The sequence below is a fragment of the Meleagris gallopavo genome, chromosome 17 (assembly GCF_905368555.1).
Source record: "Meleagris gallopavo chromosome 17, MGAL_WU_HG_1.1, whole genome shotgun sequence".
NCBI lineage: Eukaryota > Metazoa > Chordata > Aves > Galliformes > Phasianidae > Meleagris > Meleagris gallopavo.
This window is the reverse complement of record NC_139420.1, coordinates 3,215,161-3,234,984: the sequence shown is the minus strand read 5'-3', so window position 1 is coordinate 3,234,984 and position 19,824 is coordinate 3,215,161. Positions and strand designations below refer to the sequence as shown.

General features: G+C 36.2%; 1 protein-coding gene and 1 long non-coding RNA gene across 6 annotated transcripts in view; one reads left to right on the top strand and one right to left on the bottom strand.

Moving 5' to 3' along the window:
* LOC109370309 (uncharacterized) overlaps nt 1-19,824 on the bottom strand; it is a 201,970-nt gene that overhangs the window by 2,490 nt on the left and 179,656 nt on the right. For all 3 annotated transcript variants that reach the window (XR_014887063.1, XR_004161573.2, XR_014887062.1), the window contains one exon: nt 62-125. This is a non-coding gene — a long non-coding RNA (uncharacterized LOC109370309). The remainder of the gene's footprint in view (nt 1-61; nt 126-19,824) is intronic.
* ADGRD1 (adhesion G protein-coupled receptor D1) overlaps nt 1-19,824 on the top strand; it is a 125,914-nt gene that overhangs the window by 8,326 nt on the left and 97,764 nt on the right. For 2 of the 3 annotated variants that reach the window (XM_010720036.4, XM_085238705.1), the window contains exons 4-14: nt 362-457; nt 2,962-3,084; nt 4,567-4,746; nt 5,912-6,166; nt 9,104-9,168; nt 10,016-10,171; nt 12,252-12,311; nt 13,243-13,360; nt 14,228-14,338; nt 15,724-15,799; nt 17,804-17,945. In XM_010720036.4, coding sequence (XP_010718338.2) covers nt 362-457; nt 2,962-3,084; nt 4,567-4,746; nt 5,912-6,166; nt 9,104-9,168; nt 10,016-10,171; nt 12,252-12,311; nt 13,243-13,360; nt 14,228-14,338; nt 15,724-15,799; nt 17,804-17,945 — 1,382 coding nt within the window. The remainder of the gene's footprint in view (nt 1-361; nt 458-2,961; nt 3,085-4,566; nt 4,747-5,911; nt 6,167-9,103; nt 9,169-10,015; nt 10,172-12,251; nt 12,312-13,242; nt 13,361-14,227; nt 14,339-15,723; nt 15,800-17,803; nt 17,946-19,824) is intronic. The other variant, XM_010720037.4, reaches the window with a different exon arrangement.

Genomic DNA, 19,824 nt, shown 5'->3' with positions numbered 1-19,824 from the left:
GAGCTACCGTAACTTTTTCACCACATAATGATTTTTGAAATAACAAGAGTTTATTTCTGACCTGATTGTATTCAGAGCCCTTCATCCAAGTGCAGCTGCACTACTGTATTTTTCCTCTTGTATTCCTGCCAGGAAGAAAAGTGGTCTTAGTGATACTATATTTAAATCGTGTAGTAAAGGAGCACAAACATTCACATACATACGGACTGTTGGTAAGACATTGTTACACGACAGTTTTAAAGGCCACTGCCCAACATTTATGATCTGAGCTAAATTGAGAGATATGAACTGGTCAAATCATTACTGATTGTGTTTATTCATTGTTTTTCTTATTTGCTTATTTTTTTGTTGTTTCACCCAGCTCTAAGAATCCACAACTTCACTGTGCTTCCTTCCCATAACTCTACCTTTGTATATACCAATGACTCTGCCTACTCTAACTTCTCTGCAACTGTAGGTGAGGATTTACATTTTTATTGTTGTGCATTTGTCAGGCTTGGAGGGTTCTTGTAACACTGTACTCAAAGTTGAGTTTTGCTCATTGGTAAAGATCCATGTTTACACTGACTGAAATTAAAAAAACATTGCTAAAATACTACCAGAATTACTTCAAATTACTAGAAGTGGCATTCCCTTGATAAACAGCCCATGGAAGGATGGACCCCAGTAGGTCTCAAAAGCCTAAGATTTTTTATTTATTTATTTATTTTTTTTTACTAGATGTAGGGGAAACAGATAACATTTCAATGGATCATGTAAGAACAAATGCCTATTTATTTCTTGGGGAAAAAAAAAAAAAAGACCTATTTATCATCATTTCATATTCGTTTTTAAAGGACATATTAAGAAAGGCAAATGCAAGTGAATTTGCAAGTCCTGAAAGTAATCTTGTCAATCATTACATGTTTGATTAACATATTAATAATGACAATAAAGCTAACACAAATCTTAGATATATAGCCTTATAATGATTTTTCCCCCATCAATGGGGTAGCATATTAAAGGAAGAACAGAAAATGACAATATTCCATGCAGTTTCCAGTCTGGCTGGTTTCTAAGTGAATGTAACCAAAGCCACTTAGCTGAAGTCAGTAGGTGTTTATACTTGTAAAATCAATCTATGACCTGCTGTCCACTTAAAGATTTAGTATCAGCTCACATCTAGTCATTGGAAAATCTAATCTAAGGAGAAGGATGAAAGTGGTAGAAGTCATTTGGATACTAAGAAGCCTATATTAGAATGATAAACAACTATTTTTCTGCTCTCTTAAAGTACGCTGGCAAAAGTGAACTCTATAACGAATGTCAAATGACCCCAATTCCTTCCAGTCCTCATTTATCTGCTTTATAGAACTTTTGCATAGTTGTCATGCAGTAAGACACATTCAGCACGAACATTAAAATGGCAAAGTAAATGCAATGGAAACAGAAATGCAATACTTTATGGTATTTATTTAAATATTGATCTAGCCAGAATTACTTAAACTCAGAAATATTTGCTTCCCTCCATGGTATTTACTCTAATTTTTAAAAAGAACCGAATTCTCATCTGTTTTGATGACTTTTGCTCAAAAGCAGGGAAACACACCTGAGAATTCTAGTATTTGCACTGAGATTTGGGATGAACTAAGAAAATATTTGGGTGTGTTCAGTGAGGACTACTACACGCTGCATCTGCTGCCTTCTTGAGTGGTGTTACCCTGCAGGTGGGCCAGTATGACTGCCTTTATTCCCTCTGGTCGCCTACATTCTGGAAGTGACTTCCCTTTCACACAGGTCTCCACTGCAGGAGGGGATGCACCACCCTGAAGCAGCAGTGACAGCGTTATTTCTGAGTATCACTCCAGACGCACAGTCTGACTGCAGCAATGCCTGTGCATCAACCTGGGCCTGGTTTGATTTTCACTGTTCAAAGGCTTACATCAAGTCAGACAGATGTAAATACAAAGGAAAATCCTTTATGTCCCACCCCTTTGGTGTTCTAGACCATTTTTGTGCACTTCTCATTTCCATTATAAATCTCATTCAGTTCTCAAATATCAAACAGCACCTAGATGACAATTTCTGCACTTCAGAGGAGAAGCTCAGTACTGATGTTTCCCTTAGACTTTTTTTTTTCTTTTCTTTTTTTTTTTTTTTTTTTTTTTGGTCAGAAGAAGTTACAGAGAAGGGTCTTAAAACCAAGATACTGAATCTTCATAACCATTGCAGAGCTCCTATCATAACCAGCTGGACTCTCAGATCTCAGTGAGGTTTCCTATGGCAAACATGTGTCAGGTTTTCTGAGTATTAGGATGCCTCACGTGCTTTGGTTATTCGGGAATGAATAAACAGTGCTTTTTAAAGTAGAGAACACAAGTAACTCACAAGACAAATAATCATTATCCACGTTAGACAGAGTACCTTTTACGAGTCATATAAATAAATGGTGTCATAACAAAGCATGATCAAAAGATATTCTCTTGTCTTTTAAATATAGCTTGTCAAGTATACTTTATTTATATTCCTATATAACTAAAAGTGGATTTTGATTGCAGAATTTCCCTTTCAAAAAGTGAAAACATATTGTTACTTTTTTTATTGATTAAAGATTGTTTTGCCCAACTCTACTTAACAGCAAGATAGAAACAGTTGCATGATGTGCCCAGTCTGGAAATTGTAACGTTTGTTCTGAGTACTCCAAAATAATGATTTTTGGGTTCTGTTTTTGGTGTATGAGTTCTGCTAATACATTTTAGTTAAGCAAGAATTGGGGTGAAGAGTATCATTATTACAAACTTGAAATAATTATCTGTATGACTTCAAAAATAAACAATCAGAAAAGAAAACACAGAACCAACCAACAACAACAAAAACTGTAGATGAGAGAAAATTAAGGAAGTGTACAAACCTGCTAAAAATCATGTTTCCAACAATTTTTAACTTACACAAACGTTAAGTTGTATTTTGCTTTTCCTTTAGACATTGTAGAAGGAATGGTGAACAAAGGAATTTATGTTACTGAAAAGAAAGGAGTTACCTTTCTCTTCTTTGGAAGATATCAAAATTCCTGCATTAGTAACCCAGAAGTTTGTGGACCTGAAGGTTAGTAAACTAATTTATTAATATTAGCTTTTACTATCAAATTATGTAATCCAATAATAATGTAATGAATCCTCTAAAATTCCAGCATGGCACATTTCTTCATTGGCTTTTAAAACAAGTGCATGCAGGTTACTGAAAATGTGTGTAATGCAGTGGAAAGCACAACAACAACAGCATGGCAGCATGGTCCTAGGCTGCAGTAAGTGAGGGTTTGCTCAAGCATAACAGCCATGGGCACAGAAATAAAGGAAAGACACTGCTTACCTTCAAAAGGCCTCAGGCATACAGGAATACACCCTTGCCTCCACTGCCAACCCTTAAATTGCACGCAAGCACTGCATGCACCTGAGCTCCCCTGGGTTGGCCCTGCCATCCCACCAGGTGCTCAATCACTGCTTCAAGCCCTGACTCAGCATTTCTGCTACAATGCAGGTTTTTCCTAACTGCATTTGAAATTACAAGTAATCACTAACTGCTCAGATCAATGATCTACTGCACAATTAACTCAAACAAAAACAAAAATAAGCTTACACTAGCATAAAGCTTTCATCCAGCACCAAGATTAATGGTGCTACAAAACTGTGACAAATATAAGTCATCCTACAGGTGAAATTTAGGAAACTATGTTTTAAATGTGTGGTATTTCAGTAGGAATGCTTTTTTTAAACTTATTTTTGGAGACAAAATTATTTAAATTTTCTGATTTCTTGGAGTCCATTTGCCCATATCCACAGACACTTAAATCTCTTCCCTCTGTTCTCTTCCCTTTCTTCTTCTTGGTTAAAGATCACAAAATAACCAGTGATATAAGGGTGCACTGATTTGACACGTTGATTATAGAAGAACATTAGAACTGTATGCAACTATCAACATAAGCACACAACCAGTCACTATCAATACCTATGCTGGAGACTTAAGATTTAGTCAAAGTAAAAAACCACAATTTACTATTCTGATCGTTCCATACGTAACCTCTAGAAGTCCCTAATCTTAAACACTGTTGATAACACTGAATTTTCTTGCTTTTACTGATTTAAGCCATTCTTCAAACCTGAAATAGGATTTTTTTTTTAGCTATGCATTAACTTTCTAAGAAAGAAGGAGAAACTCAGAGAGAAGATACCTTTTCTATTACATGTGAGTAGTGGAAAAGAGAATTCATTATTCCACTGCAGACATATTGTCAGATACATACAGTACCTTCTAATATATATTTTCATACCACTAGGAAGTAAAAAATATCTGCAAGTCATATTATTTCTACATCCATAGTATAATATAATATTCAGAATAATTTATTTTTATAACACCAGAGCATTCCCAGTATCTAACAAACAAGAACATTCTTTCCTGAGTCTTTCATCATGAGAAGTTTCTTTAGTGTTCACTTTGTCAGCACCTCATGAAGTTACTCAAGCATCATAAAGTACAGTGGAGATGGAAGATTTTCATTGAAAATCCACTCTTGCTTCCTTCCATCAGGAGTAACATTTTCCTTTTTCTGGAAGACTCAAGACCAACAGACGAAGTTTCCCCCTGCCTCTGGTGGGCAAGTGATTTCCAGTGGTTTCAAAATCTGTTCAAGTGAAGGTGAAGGTTCAGTAGAATTTTACACCCGTGGAAATGCAATGATGAAGTGGAAAGCAAGTTTTAGTCCACCAGGTAAGTTCACCTTTTTTTTCTTTATGTTTTACATTATTCTTGTAGAGAGATTAGGGAGATGTAATGGTACAAGCACATCTTCAGGAAAATGTGGACATAAAAATAATTAGAGCTCTGCGCTTGAGTTCTCACGATGGGAGTAAAGTGTGAGAAAGGGTGAACTGCTATCTCACTGATACTGAACTATACAGCATTTGCTGTTCAGCAGCAGTACTCAGACCTGACTTCCAGTTTTCTGAACTGCAGTTCTTATAGGCATAAGTAGATTAATGGGTGCTTGGATGGAAACAGCTGGGTGAGGAGCATAGGTTAGACTCTCAATGTATTCCAAAATCTATATGTGTACAGGACTCTACTATCTCCAAAATAGAGACTTTATTTAGTAACGATTTAACTGGATATTTAGTGCTTTGTTCAATTTGTCAACTGCTAAGTGTCAAGTTTGATATGTCATGACATGGTATTAAGAAGCATTTTGGTATAGCACATATCTTACTGCTTCTAGCTAAACTTTGTATTGTTGGGAAACTCTTACCTAGTGACTGAGACAAATTCTGGACTTAGAGTAATGGCAGTGACAGTCACTAAAGTTTTTTCTTGCCATCATTTAACTATCTGCAAACTGGGAATACAGGATTTTTCTCACCTCATAGTACCAAAGTTCTATAATCAGTTTAGAAATCTTGTTTCAAAAGCTGTAAAAAAGTTAAGAATAATTTACACATTTGTGGGTTATTCAACCCAAGTAAAAATGAGTAGGGTGTTTTCAGCCTTTCAACTGTAACAAAGAAAGTGTGAAGCTTTAATTAGTCTATTTGCCTGCTCTCCAGTTCCTGTGGTCTTTATGAAGTTCTTGCTGAATTGAATTTTGAGACAGTATTGAAGAGACTTCAAGTCTTGGCCAATAGTACTTAGCAAGTGTAATTTATGGAACTGCAGAGAGCCTCAGTAAGAGTTCAGACAAAAGCTAACAGGCGTTTTGCCAAAGTATGGGCTTCCCCATGTGCGTAAAGATTAATATACATGACATCAGCATTCCATAATTCACTTTTAGCACTTCCTATACTTCTCCATAGCATTGCACAAGTCAGCAAAAACTTACTGAATAGGAGAGGCACTAAATGGAAATGATTCATAGATTTCGCTGTGACTTACTGTTTTCTAGGTCCTTATTGGACTCATATTCTCTTCACTTGGAAATCAAGAGAAGGACTGAAGGTCTACATCAATGGAACTCTAAACACAACTGATCCAGACGGGAAAGTTTTCTATGATTATGGAGACCCCAGTGCAAATCTGCTGACTGGAACAGAAGGGGATCAAACGAAGCGCTATGTGAACGGAGCATTTGATGAATTCATTATATGGGAAAGGGCACTCACCCCCAATGAAATTGAGCAGTACTTTACAGCTGCTATTGGTGAGTACGTGCACTCTTACTGCCATAAGTCATGTTCTGTAAAGATGCTGTCTTAAAAATGGTTAGTGTGTAGGATTTGTGTTCATATCTTTCAGCTATTTAATGTAGTTTTTTTCAGAGGCAGAAAAAAAGCATTTATGAAAGGCACTGAAATATTCAGCTGTCTTTGGACACGCAGTGTTTTCATCTGGGCTTCTACTTCCTTAAAAATGTCAAAAAAGTTTACCAAGATCAGAAGTCTGCAGCCATTTTTATACCCCCTGGGATAAAGTGAAGAAGAGCAATAATTAGACTTGAGACAGAATGCTATTAAGAAATATTGACTCCAGATTTCTAACACTCTTGTGTAATCTTAGAAGCAACTCACTTAGCATATTTCAACAGATGTGGACAATAATGCTTATCTCTCCAGTTCCTGGAGCAACAAAGATTTAATAACTCGTGAAGGTTTGTGAACTAAATAAGAAAGATATTTGCTAAAACTTAATATAAATAAAAAAAATAGAATCAGGATTTGAACAAAAATGTAGAAGGCAGTGGCCAGTAATATGTCAGCTGTGCTGCAGATATTCATAATAAACTTTTAAGTACAAGAGAGGCTGTTGCTATTAAGTGTTTGAGTAGCAATCAGAAAACGTCCCTCTCAGGAATAAAGCTATGGGGCATCTGGAACATTTAGCTTAGCCGATGGTTTCTCTATTTTCATTAATTCTTATTAGGTTACTGAGAGCTGACACAGTTACACTCAATTACTCATGTGCTTTTAAACCCATGGGAACAATTTTCACAACGGACACTCTTTGAATAACACAGCACAGGTGCAAACCTGTAAATGAGAATGTGTGCATTTGTGAGATCCAGGTTTGATAATGGCAATCAACTTACATGTATAGTATATTAGAAAAAATATAGAACAAATAAAATAGAATTGAAACCACTGAAAAGAAAACCCTACATCTAGTATATAATGAAGCAGATCATATGCTTTGCAACACAGAAACCATGCTCAAATTTTATGCTTTATGAAGTGATTCTTATGGATGCCTTCAAACATTCTCAGATCTCTCATTTAAGGTAGGAAATAGTACAAATTTTTATTCCATGTTTGAAAATCTAACTAAATTAATTAAAATGCTTTATTAAGTTTATAATGTTCTGGTCGTGTTGGAAACACAGTTCTAGTATCTGGCTGTTTAATCTTTCACAACAACCTAGGGTTATTATAGCAGTATCCAGCTCAAAGATACCTTACCACACATCCTTTGATTTAGGGTAGAATGCTATGCTGCTAACTTCAAATGCAATGGATGCTTTCAAATCAACCCAATTGTCTTTATGTATATAGAGAAGTATGATTTCTATTAAGTCAAAATTTTTGAAGAGTTATACAGAATTTTGCCTATACCTTCTTACTCCATCCCTGCTGGTTTTTGGAAAGTTACATAGCGAACTCCCTGACTTGTACATTAAGACCTTCTTGCTGTGCTATGAGCTGGTGTGAAGCTGAATGTTTACTGAAATTTGCATTATACCAAGTTTTTCTGTTTTTAATTTTCTTAAAGCCTCGGTTCAAATGCCTTCAGGATCATCAGGAACTTTGTGAAAAATCTAAAATAAATTCCTAACATCTAAACTGAAATTAAAATTTGATGTGCATTTTTTTTTCTAAAGGCATGGGAATTAAAATGTAAAGGGGCACCAGGTATTATTATTTTTTTATAAGCACAAAGGCAATATTATTTTAAAGTGTTAAACTGAATTTGAGAAATGTGGAATATTGAGCTTTTGATTTTTCACAAAGTAATGGACCGATTAGATTTTCTTTTATTATTTATTTTAATTTCCAGTTGGAATTAGGAATGAAACGGGGACATTCTCAGAGGAAGTAATAGACACTGCAAGACTAATCAACACAGTGAATCAGTTATTCTTGGCATCTGTTTATTGAGTGAGCTTGGAGGTCTTAAAACAGTGATGAAATTGGACTAATGTGTTCTGACATAAGAAACTTATAGGACAGCCTGTACCTTAACAGAATGAATAATCACATCACATTTGGACATGTGACAAAAATATGCCCAGCATATCCCACTACTGTTTGATTATGCTGGAATACCATACTCTTGGGCAAACATAAATTTTTAGGAAGATGTAGTTGAGAAGAAAATTTTATTTCTCTACCCATAAATGACCCATAAATTCTCTTGCATGAAAAGGAATCAATATTTTTTAAAATGGAGCAGCTGGAAACCATTCCAAATTGAGTTTATTCTTTCTGGCTTGGCAGATCACTTATGGCATGCTTATATGGTAATTTTCAACGGGTGTAGTTCTAGGGGGTGATATTTATTGCTGAAGCCCATCTGATTAATAGCAACCCTACTGTTGCTTCAAATCAACTTAAAAGCACCGAGCAGACACATTATGTGCAATATTCTCTGACTACTATTGAAAGTTGTTTTCACTCCTTGACTCCTATTACTTGCTTTATGCAAAAGTAAAATGCCACATTAGGTTTAATATGCCAGCGTTTCTACCCATGTTGTTTTATTTGAGTGATACCTCAGTTTTGACAAAAGTAAGGGAAATATTTCATTGATTTTGAGTTTTTTTCTACAGTCTTTCTGAATTTGCACTATTTTATTTGCCACTCAAGAAATTTAGGCTCATGACATAAACATTTGTTTAGACAACATTAGCATTTGGAAAACATGGCTGACAGTATTCTGAATTTTTTTCAGTATCTGCATGTTTCTCAGTCCCTATACTGAAGAATATATGATGCTGGGGTCTCATATATATAGAAATAAACTCGGCCACACATGAGATAGTCAGAAGTGCCCACAAAATGTTATCTGTACTTGATAAGACATGGAGATTTTTAAAATTATTTTTTCTTAAATTAATTCAATTCCCTTATGTATGAATTTTCCCCAGGTGTGCAGTTTTTGCTCTCTTCCACACTTTCGTGGTCTACGATGACAACTACTACAAAACCTGTGGTAAGATAGTCCTCATAACTCTTTTCTAAAACATCAGAATTTGTTATAAATACAGAATTATAGACCTACATTTTACAGATATCATTAATGACAATTATTTTAGTACTTGAGTATTTTTATAAGTGCTTTCAGAGATGCATAGGGAGTATTTTCAACCAGCACTGAAAGGTGGGAAAGCTACAGAACTCTTAATGTTGAATAGACAACAGGAATTCAAAGTTAATAAAAATAATTCCTCTATATAAAAAAGTAGAAACTTGTTCAACAGTATTTCAGTGGATTTTGAAGATGGAGGACATCCAAAAATGTTTTGATAACTTTTCTTATTTTTCATATGCCATCTGTATGCAATTAGCTGTAGGCAGCCTACATGCACAGTTATTCCTGTGTATTTTCACTTTCTTGCTGTCTGGAGTGCCAAAGTTTTATTACTTTTTAGACTTTCAGGAAACCATGTCAGATAGGACCTGAATTGCTTACGAACAAATGAACCTATACATGTAAATTCTGACTATCCTATTTGTTCACACTGTGCAACTGCCTGTGTGTAATCACAGCCGTCTGCTATGCCTCAAAATACAGAAAAAAATGCACCAACACAGAAACAATAAACAAAAAACAACCCTCCACACCCATTAGCAGGTTCTGTTGTGTGCTGGGAAAAGTGTTCAACCCAGACTTTATGACCCTAGAAATGCTTATGGGCAGCCCCAAGGCTGCACCACTCAGAAATGCTACAGTGATTCCTGGAGAACTGAAAACTGCCCCTTAGCTCCCTTTTGAGCTAACATCACAAATGGCATCTGCTGTTTGGAATGAGCTGGTGAGTTGTATCTCTCTCTTGCAGCTGTCTACAAACGCCTATCATCCCATCATAACTAATTTGACCAAAGAGAGAGGCAACTTCCACTCCTCTGACATCCTGCTGGAATACCTGGAGAATGTCTCATTCAGCTTGCCTAATAAATCCTTGTCAGAAAATACTGCTCTAAGCCTGACAGAGGTAAACTTCTAAATTCTGTGTCTGGATCTTGATAGCACTCAAATTTCCCCAGCAGGTGGAATATGGAATGCAGCTATGAAAGTTTTTGCAGATTGCAGAATATACGTATGAAGTAAGCAGCAGCAGCTTTAGAGAATAGCAGACAGTGAGCTACAACCAGAGAAAACAGTTCATTAGTTCTTGGGGATGCTACTTAAAGCTTAAGTTTTATAGATATTTGGAACAATGACTACACATTAAAGATTTAGTTAAACAGAAAATAGGAAAGTAGAAAATAATTTCTAATTCATTTTTTCAGCTGTGTGTTCAGTGTATGTCATACATAGCATAGGGCATTTTTCATGGTCTGAACTGATGACAAGGGGCCCATTTTGCTAACATAAAGTTAGCCTTCTGTAAAATGATGGGCAGCTAATTCCCTGATTTCAGCAGGCTAAAAAACTATTATAGCAACCGTCAGCTCTGGCCTCACCAGGGATTGTTTCCTTAAGCCTGGGGGTAATACCAGGGTGACAAGGATTATTTACTTGGACCAACAGTATAAATAAATGCCTCTGAAAACACACAGCCAGCATTTGACAGTTTCTGTCAAAGGCTTAACATTTGCAAAATGTAAAGCTTGGCCTTTTTGAATCACGACTTAATATAGAGCAAAAATCATTCTAAAAATCTCTTATCTATTGTTCCCTTTGTTTTGCTGAAAATTTTGTGTGGGCTCTAATTTGAAAATGAAACACCATCCTGTCAGATGTCACACCTGCTGCCCACATCATTTCAGTTGTGATTTGGTTGCTCATTCACACTATCTGTTGCTTTGTGTGTTGTGAATGTGATGTGCAGACAGAGAAGCAGGACATGGTTATCCTTAGCAAATCTGTTTTGGGAAATAAACATCAGAGTCCTGTTCATACATACAGACTGTGTCACTTGTCTGACTGACAGGCTCTGCACTGTCTGAAGCTAATTCCCTGAAAGACAAGCACTGAGCATGCACGCTATTTTCTGTAAAGGTATCTCTACTGGTTGTCATATGCCTCACAGCACAAGAAAATTTGATGTAAGTGATATGCAATAAGCTGTCTGATTACTGACATACTTATAATGTATTGCTTCTGACAAATCTTACTCATGTTTTCTGTTATAATTCTGTTCTGCCTTGCTGTTCCAGTCCTCCTGCTTTCCCTCCTTTTCTAGCAGTCTAATACATCCCTTTCGTGTTAATTCTGAAGTGCTGCTGAGTCTTGGGAAGAGATGCTTCCTGAAAGCTCTCAGCAGTTTGGGCTGGGTCTTGGCTTTAAGGTAAACTCTGTGCATGCCACACTCAGTGTTTCAGAGAGGCAGCACAGAGCTTGCAGTTGCTAGAAGTAAAAGGTTATAAAAAAGCTCTGATACTGCCCTGTGTTTCACTGCTTATAAAAATGTGCTCATAAAACACTCTTGCTGCTTTCTTCTGTGTTTCTCAGTGAGACTTTCATATTCAGTCAGTGCTTTTAAGGTATATGAAAAAGATGTTTAAGCAGGAATGTGATTTTTCTTTTGATTTTTTTGGTCATTTTCTGTGTCCTTCGTCCCCTCCTTGCATTTATCTCTGTTAGCAAGACTCCTTAGGACAGAGTCTGTATCATGAACAGTGCTCATAATGATGGATCTTGACCTCAAAAACATTTAAGTGAAAACGTTAAGCAGGAAATAATCAAATTTAGCAGCTGATGGAGCCCAAATTTATATGCAGTGCTGATGAAATATGTAATCATAGATGAAGAGGCATTTTAACGTCACGTGAGTTTAGATAAACTAGGAAAATAAATTCTTTACCCTAAGATCCAGTGTTGTCACATCAGATGTAATTATTGTACTCTGGGAGTTTCATAGTGGTGCTTCTTTTAATAAATAAGCCATTAATCTAAAATACTACATAAAACATGATGGGAATGCTTGCAGTGGGGATGAACCTGGCTAGAGTGAAAAAAAAAGTTTGTAATCTTAAAATAAACCAAAGGAAATCCAAGAAATCTGCTTTGTGTGCCTACCAGGAGATGTACCAGATGAAAAACAAAATTATATTATTTCATTCTTTTAGGCATTTTTAAAAGTTATTGAAGACTTTCTGCTATTACCCAACTGGCCTGAAATACCTGAGGTAAGAGAAATGAGCTTTGATTTCTTGGTTAATTCAGATGTGCAATTTAGAGTAGACAGTAATGAATTTGGTTGCCTCTATTCCTGCTACAACTAGCAGGATGACTTATTTGCTCTTATGCCATTTCTGCATTTGAAATAAAAATCCCCATACAAAACAATTAAAAAATAGATGTGATTTTTAGGGCTAAAGTATGTAAATTTTATCTGTATGTTTCCACATATTTCCGGGTGAAAGAAACAACCTAAAACTGTATTTATAAAATAACAAACATTGTCAATGAAGTCAGTATTTAATCTCTCTTGCCCCAAAGTTAGCTTTTTTTTTTTTTTTAAGCATTTCACTTTTGTAATTAGTGTGTATATTTTTTTGTAGTTTGACTTTTTTCAGAACACATGAAGTATGTAGCAGCACTTATCTAATTTAGTGGAGTGAAACTTTGACAGAGGTAGCATCTGACATAGGAAAGGCAACCTGCATCAGCGATCTTCCTCTTCTGGTCACCCATCTGAATGTAGCTTTGTACTGGGGAATGTTCTAGTATAGATGAAAGAAGAGCTGGTCTATGGTGTATTTAAATCATGTCCCAAAGAGTGTCTGATCCTAGTCTTTAAATATTGACAAAATAATCTGTTCAGTTCTTGATGTCATTTTTCTGAATCCTGAATATAATTGACAAATGCTGATAGGAGCAAAGAGTCCTTTAGAGATGCTCCAGAAAACATAATATTTTACAAGATCAGGCTCTGTGTGACATCATTTTAAATAACATTTCATCCACTATATGTGGAAAATGTTATGGAGAAAATCACATGATTCTTTGGACAGATAAACAATGACTTACAAAGGAATTTATCATGGGACCTTGGCATTTTGTGCTGTGAACTTCAATTTCTCTTGTTGTAGAGCCTTATCTTTCTTCTTCTCCCAGACTGCTCACATATTTGGAAGCTTAATTCAAACTATTGACAGTGTGATGGTGCATATGACATGCAATCTGGAAGAAAACTCGCTGTCTCTAACTGTTGAGGGTACATCATCCATAGCAGGTAGGATTTAACAGAGCTGTTCTCTCTGTTTGGCCTGTCAGGGTGTCCTGAATGCTTCTGGGCATGCAGCCCCTCTACTTTGCTAACACTTAAGAGGAAATCAGAACAGATTATTCTCTTTTGAATGCCATTTCAGCTGCAGAAAGTTTGGAGCTAATCATCTCGGACTGCACTTCAGTTCTTGAGTTTATCTGGGGAGTGATTTCGCAAATGAACCCAATAAAACTACACGAAAGACTTAGCAGAGCACAGACTATACTAGTAGGCAATTAAAGTATTGCCCAGAGGTTTTATTCAATGCTTTAAACTTGCAAATGTATAGATACTAGAAAACTTTAATTTGGGGTGGGGAGTTTAGTTTAAACCTTTCAGGAGAATGCTTTCTTTTACCACTGTTTTGCATCCTACAACCTGATTTCATCTGCTACAGGTAGCAAAGGTAATTGATCTGTTCTGGCATTCTATTCTACTTCATTGAGACCTACTTGAGCAGTCACTAGTACCATTAATCACTGCACACACACTCCCTAAGATGTCTTGGACACTGGAATTCTCAATGAAAGTGTTCTGAAATTACACTTTCAAATGTCAGTGGAAAGAGAAGATATTGCTATCAATCTGCTTTTCAAGCATGGGTGAAGTGATCCACCATATACTAGCACCCTGTATATTGCCTTTTCTCTCCTAAAGAATTTGGGTAGAAGAGGCAACTTTGTATGCAGAGAATTTATTCTACTTTCTGCAAACATATGGAATTTTAGAGTCAAGATTTGCAATAGCTGTTAGAAAAGCAAAGCTACATACTCATGAAGTTCATAATAAAGGCAATTGATTTTGTTTGATATTTTTGTTTGGATTCTCACACAGACTACACTTTGGCCAAAATGCATTCCAAGACTCTGAATTTGTCCCACTATCGCTTTCCATCTCGAGGACAGAGTTATATTTCTATTCCCAGTGAAGCTTTTCAAGAAAGAGGTAAGAAAAAATTAAAGGGAGAGCAGGAGCATGTAACATTCAAGAATAATTCTGCTTGAAAACAGTTTTCTGTTTGCCCTACTTTCACAAACAACCAATTTGATTGCCATTGATCATACTGGTTCTAAACCTACAACAGCTCTTCCGTCACATTAATGAATGACCAATGTGGTAGAATTCTTCATCTTACTTGAATAATATTCCTATTACTTGAATTCAACTTGGATAATGCAGCTAGACTGCAAAGAAGACAGCCATTTAATGCTGAAATGTGAAAAAAGCCTTCATTTCTTAAATGATTTTTATTCATCCAAACTGGTTATTTTTAAGAAATTTCAGGTTACCAGATCAGTCATTACTTATATTTCCATGCAAAATCTGTTTTAACATTTTTTATGAAATTTATCTGTAAAATGACAGAGCTAACCAACAACATACCCAGAAACAGAATGAAGATGTGAACAACAGTCAAGACAACAGGGCAGAACTAAGAAACTCATGCCTATGCTAAAATCTTAGCTTATCTCAAAAAGTGAGAAGATGACAAAAATCTGAAATTTCAGTCGAAATTAAAAAAAATAAACATGTTTTAACCTAATTCTGTGGTGTAATCAAGGACTGAAGAAATCTGTTACAAAGATTCTTAAGTCTTTGAAAATCCAGCCTATGTACCCTAACCCACAATCCACAGAACTACACACACACAGACCTTTCCTCAGTCATTTCTGTTGAAAAAAGCCTGCTCCTTATTCACAGAGTGCAAAATTAGCTGCAGATACTCTGCAGGGGTGTTTTGCAGCCAAAACTCACTTCTGAACAAGTTCAGCCTTATGCTGAACGACACAGTGCAAAGAACTAACCTAAACATTTATTGCTCCGCCTCAAGCAGTTCACATAAATACTTGGAACCCAGCAAAAGGGATAATAAAGGGCACTTATAAAATACACATCTCTCTCTCCTCTTAGATGCTGAAGAACCCATAAAAACTTGGAATGCAGACAGTGAACAGGCAGTCAAAGCAGAAACCAGTTGCCTGTGCTCAAGTTTTGTAAACTGCTAGTTAATGTACATAGTGGTTAAATAGCCTTGAGGTTATTGTAGCTACCATTGAGATGTTGACTACATAAGTCATGCAGCCATTCTAGTGACATGTAGGAGTTTTACAAGGACAAACGATTACTTAACAACTTACTCATTTTGGAAGTACAGCTGCATAGGGCAAGCATCCTTTTATTTCGATATCTAACTTCTACTTCTTCACTTATTTTAAAAAATACTGAGAATTCAATAATGAGAATTACAGAAGCTAAAGATCTTAATAAAGTTTTAATTCTAGGAGAGAAATGCCTCTTGCTTACATCTGTTTCCTCTTTCCTTTTCACAGCTTGGATTACCATTGTCGGCATGTTTTACCATAACATGCACTACTTCTTTCATAGTATCAACCCTATGGATACCAAGTAAGTACCTGAGACCTCTCATGCTGTAACAGCTTGTTTATTACCTTTACAGCAGTCGTGTCATTATCAACTGTAAATAAATTATGAGCCTTGATCCTGATTCTGCAATATTGACGACATGTAGTCATTAACTAGAGTCAGATTAAATCTTAAGTTAGATGTTTTATTTTATGCCATAGTAAAATAGATTCCCATGGCAACATGTTTGTCTTTCCTTGTCTTCTCTTTCTGTTCATCAGATCTGCTGTTAGAATTTCATAACTTTAATCTGTTTTATAAAAGGCAAATTACATCTTTTCTCCTGACACATATAAAGTTTGCACTGAAATGAAACAAGTAAGAAAACAACATCCCTCCATAGATAAAATCTGAATCCTGGAAACCTGTAAGATAATTTTACAACAGGAGACCAGGCAATGCTTAAAAGACCTTCTGTTTTATATGCTGCACCAATGAAATCGTTAGCAGATAAGATAAGTAAATGGAGACCTATATGCTTCTCAGCCTGAGATCCCCAGAGAATTTTGCAAGGCCGTTCATGTAAATCATTACACTTTTCCTTTAAGATAGTATGACTGTATGTTTTCGTTTGACCTACACTAACATACGTAGATTAGGTCACACTTTCTGTCTTTTCCATAGTGTGGCTTTCATCATATTATGTATGACAACAGAAGGAAGGAAGAAGCATCTCAGCTGTCATTTATTTTAGGGATTACTTTCCTTTCTCTACGTACAGCTACATGGAAGGTCATGATCGCGGGAAATCATTTGTGATATCCTGGGTAAAGGTTCCTGGTTTATGACCAGATTGATCGCACTGAGATAATGACAACTACTACTAAACAGCATTTTAAAATCAAGTAGTAAATTGCATTGTTGCTTTCCCTGCTCTCTTAAAAAAAAGGGCACTTAGCAGGTGGCTGTGAAGGATCTGTGTCATTAGTGTGCAATATTTCTTACTGACATGAAAAAATAGAGGCTGCTCGTTCTACTTACTGGGATAAGAATTAATGTCTTATAGTGACTTTTCTTCCTGATCAGAACTAAGGATTGATGCTTGGGGTTGTGCCAAATGAGATTTGTTTTATTTGATCTTGCTGAGGAACTGAATGAAGTTATTTTAATATCTGACATTTTTCTTCTTTCCACAAAGAAAAACAAGAAAACATTGCGAACAGGTGGCAGATAAAAAATAGTTTTTAATGTGTCTTTCAAATACGGCTTTCCCTTGTAGTATGCCTTGTTTGGATACCGAAGCTTATGGTTAATTCTCCATGGCTCTAATTTTTCATTGTAAATAATGTTCATTCATATGCCGAAGAGTTGAATGACAGAGAATGTTTTACACCTGCACATTCTTTTTTACTGATAGCGTAAAAAATTTTACTCTGCAGCTGAATAGATTTTAGTTACTCCTAAATGCACAGAAATGTGAAAGTCATAAGTTATAGCTGAAGGCCTGAAGGCAGAAATTAATGTTCTTACCATGTACTGCAGAACTATGCAGCTCAGGAAAAAAAACAAGTCACCTGGGCTAATCAGATGTTTAGTCAGGCCTTCCTCTGTTGTACTGTGTCCCCAGTTACTCTCTAACAAATGTTACTGGAAATAAGCATTGTCTTCAAAGTAAAACTATAAATTGTTGTAAATATATGCATAACATATGTAATCTATTCATTGCATACAATACCAGTGTATGCTTCATACTGGTATGCATGTTTAATTAGGCAATTATTCTCTTTGCCTGAGTGTTACATTGCTTGGTTTACTTTTATACTCCTTACTTCACTAATGATCTCTTCCACTGCTCTCAACAACCCTTTGGTTGAGGGAGTTTGTTAGGAAAGTGGGTGCTTGGATAATTCACAACTGTGACATTATTCCAAGAGGTGCTTCAGACAGGAGCAACGTTTCCCAGGCCAAGTTGAAAGAGGTCAATACTAGCATGAAGTAAAAAGGCTTTCTTTTTCTATTTATCTAATATATTTCTTTCTTCCTAAGGATTGCAGAAGCTGCTGCTTACAAAGGCTATATGATCTCAGCAGCCAGTTATCTCATCTCTATCAAAGTAGATCCTCCTCCCAAGTTGTCCCACAATCTGTCAGGATCTCCTCTTATAACCATCCAGCTCACCCACATACTGGTAAGTAAAATGGAAACTCTCAGTTTAGGCTATCCTGAGGGCTGTTCAAAGCTTCGGTGTCTGTGATGACTTCTGTGTCGATTTCTTGTAACTTCCGTGGGCAATTTAAGTAGCAATTCGGATGGCATTTGTGACTACAATATTATATTTTTCCAGCCATTGCACATAAATGACTTCTGTTTCCATCACAGCAAAAGGCTGCGTGTGCTGAAAAAGACTATGAAGTGAGAAGTATAGTTTTAGGACTTTCTACATACTTTGTTCTGTGGTTATGCTTGTGCAATTTGCAACAGAGTGAATGACTGCTTTCACACTGGAGCTGTCAGAAAATGTTTTATTCATGGTTTCTGCTTTTGATTTTTCTCTACACTAATATAAAACTCATGTTTTGAATGTTCTCATGAATGAACCAAGAGATACAACCCTTCCAAATACGATGGGCAGAGCAACTCTCGGGGTGGGAAGGGAGCAGGTTCAACTCTGATCTTGCACCTGTCCTTTCCACAGAACAGAGGAGGACTCTTATTTTGAATTTGAGAAACATCAAGACAAACTGTGTTCAAACTGATTGATTTCAGTAGGCAAAATTCACTCAATTAATGTATTCTAGTAAGAAACTAGAGGAACAGCTGGTCTTGCTCACTCTCAGAGAAAAAGACATCTTTTTGTCTCATCAGTCAAAGTGGAGAACAGTTTAATTTAAATTCTGAGGCGGTGACACCTCTTGTTATTTCTGTTGGGCTTAGCGCAAAGATGGAGAAGACGGGGGAACAGATATGAGGAAAAACGTTAGATATAGAAGTTAAAAGTGTGGTTAGCTGATGTTTTCCAAGCTGAGGACTCTCCAGAATGTTCTATGGTCCAAAGAGGTGGAACTGGTCAGTGAGACTCTGGTTGTATTATCTGAAGATCATTTATAAAATGCACTTAAATTTATTTATTCAGATATCTCTTCAGGCTTTTAGTGTTGTGATTTACCAGCAGATTATTAAATATTACTGTGTTTTTTCTTTATGCCTGTTTTCTGTGAATATCACTGGGATCCTTGAATGCAGATAGAAATGTCACATTTCTCATCACAGCACACTGCATAGCAGTATTTTTAAACCCATCTATTTTTACTTAAAAAAGAAAAAAGAAAAGCATCCCAATTGTCTCTATAGCTTTTTTTGTTGTTGTTTTTTCTTTTTTGTCTTAGCTTCCAAAGATAATTCCTTATTATAGGTTGAGAGCAAACAGATGAGCACATGATCATTTGGTTTGGGTGGGGTTTGACTTAGACTGCATTTGAACACTAAGTATAGCACAAGCTGGGAGGCTGGGGGAGAGTCATGTCATCATTCTAGCATAAGACCTGCTACTTTGTGCTCCAAAATCCTGCAAAATAATAGGAACAGGTTAAAATCTTTGGCCTCGGACCAAAAAAACTTACACAGTCTGCAATATAAGCTGCAACTGCTCTTACATTTTCTTTATCCGTAATAGCAGATTTAATTATAAAAAGATAACTGTCATTAATATCCTATTAAGCGTTAGAAATAATATGCTGCTGGCTTTTACACCTAATTAACTGGTACCACCCAGTTACTTGTCAAAAATTTAAGAGGTACAGTGAAGTTCTGCTATCCAAGTGCTATATACACTGGACTTGCTAGGGATCCTGCTTGCCTACGACACCTATGGCTTTGGGAGTATAATTTATGTCTCGCTTTTAATTATCAGGTATGCTTAAAATCAAGAAGTAGATGAGTAGATCATACTTCCTTGTTGATGTAAGATGACAGTGGGCCTGTTCTCTTTTGCACTGCTGTAGATTTTAAATGGTTCCAGTGAAGTACACGGAGTACTTCTAAACAATTTGAATTCAGGCAACTTGTGA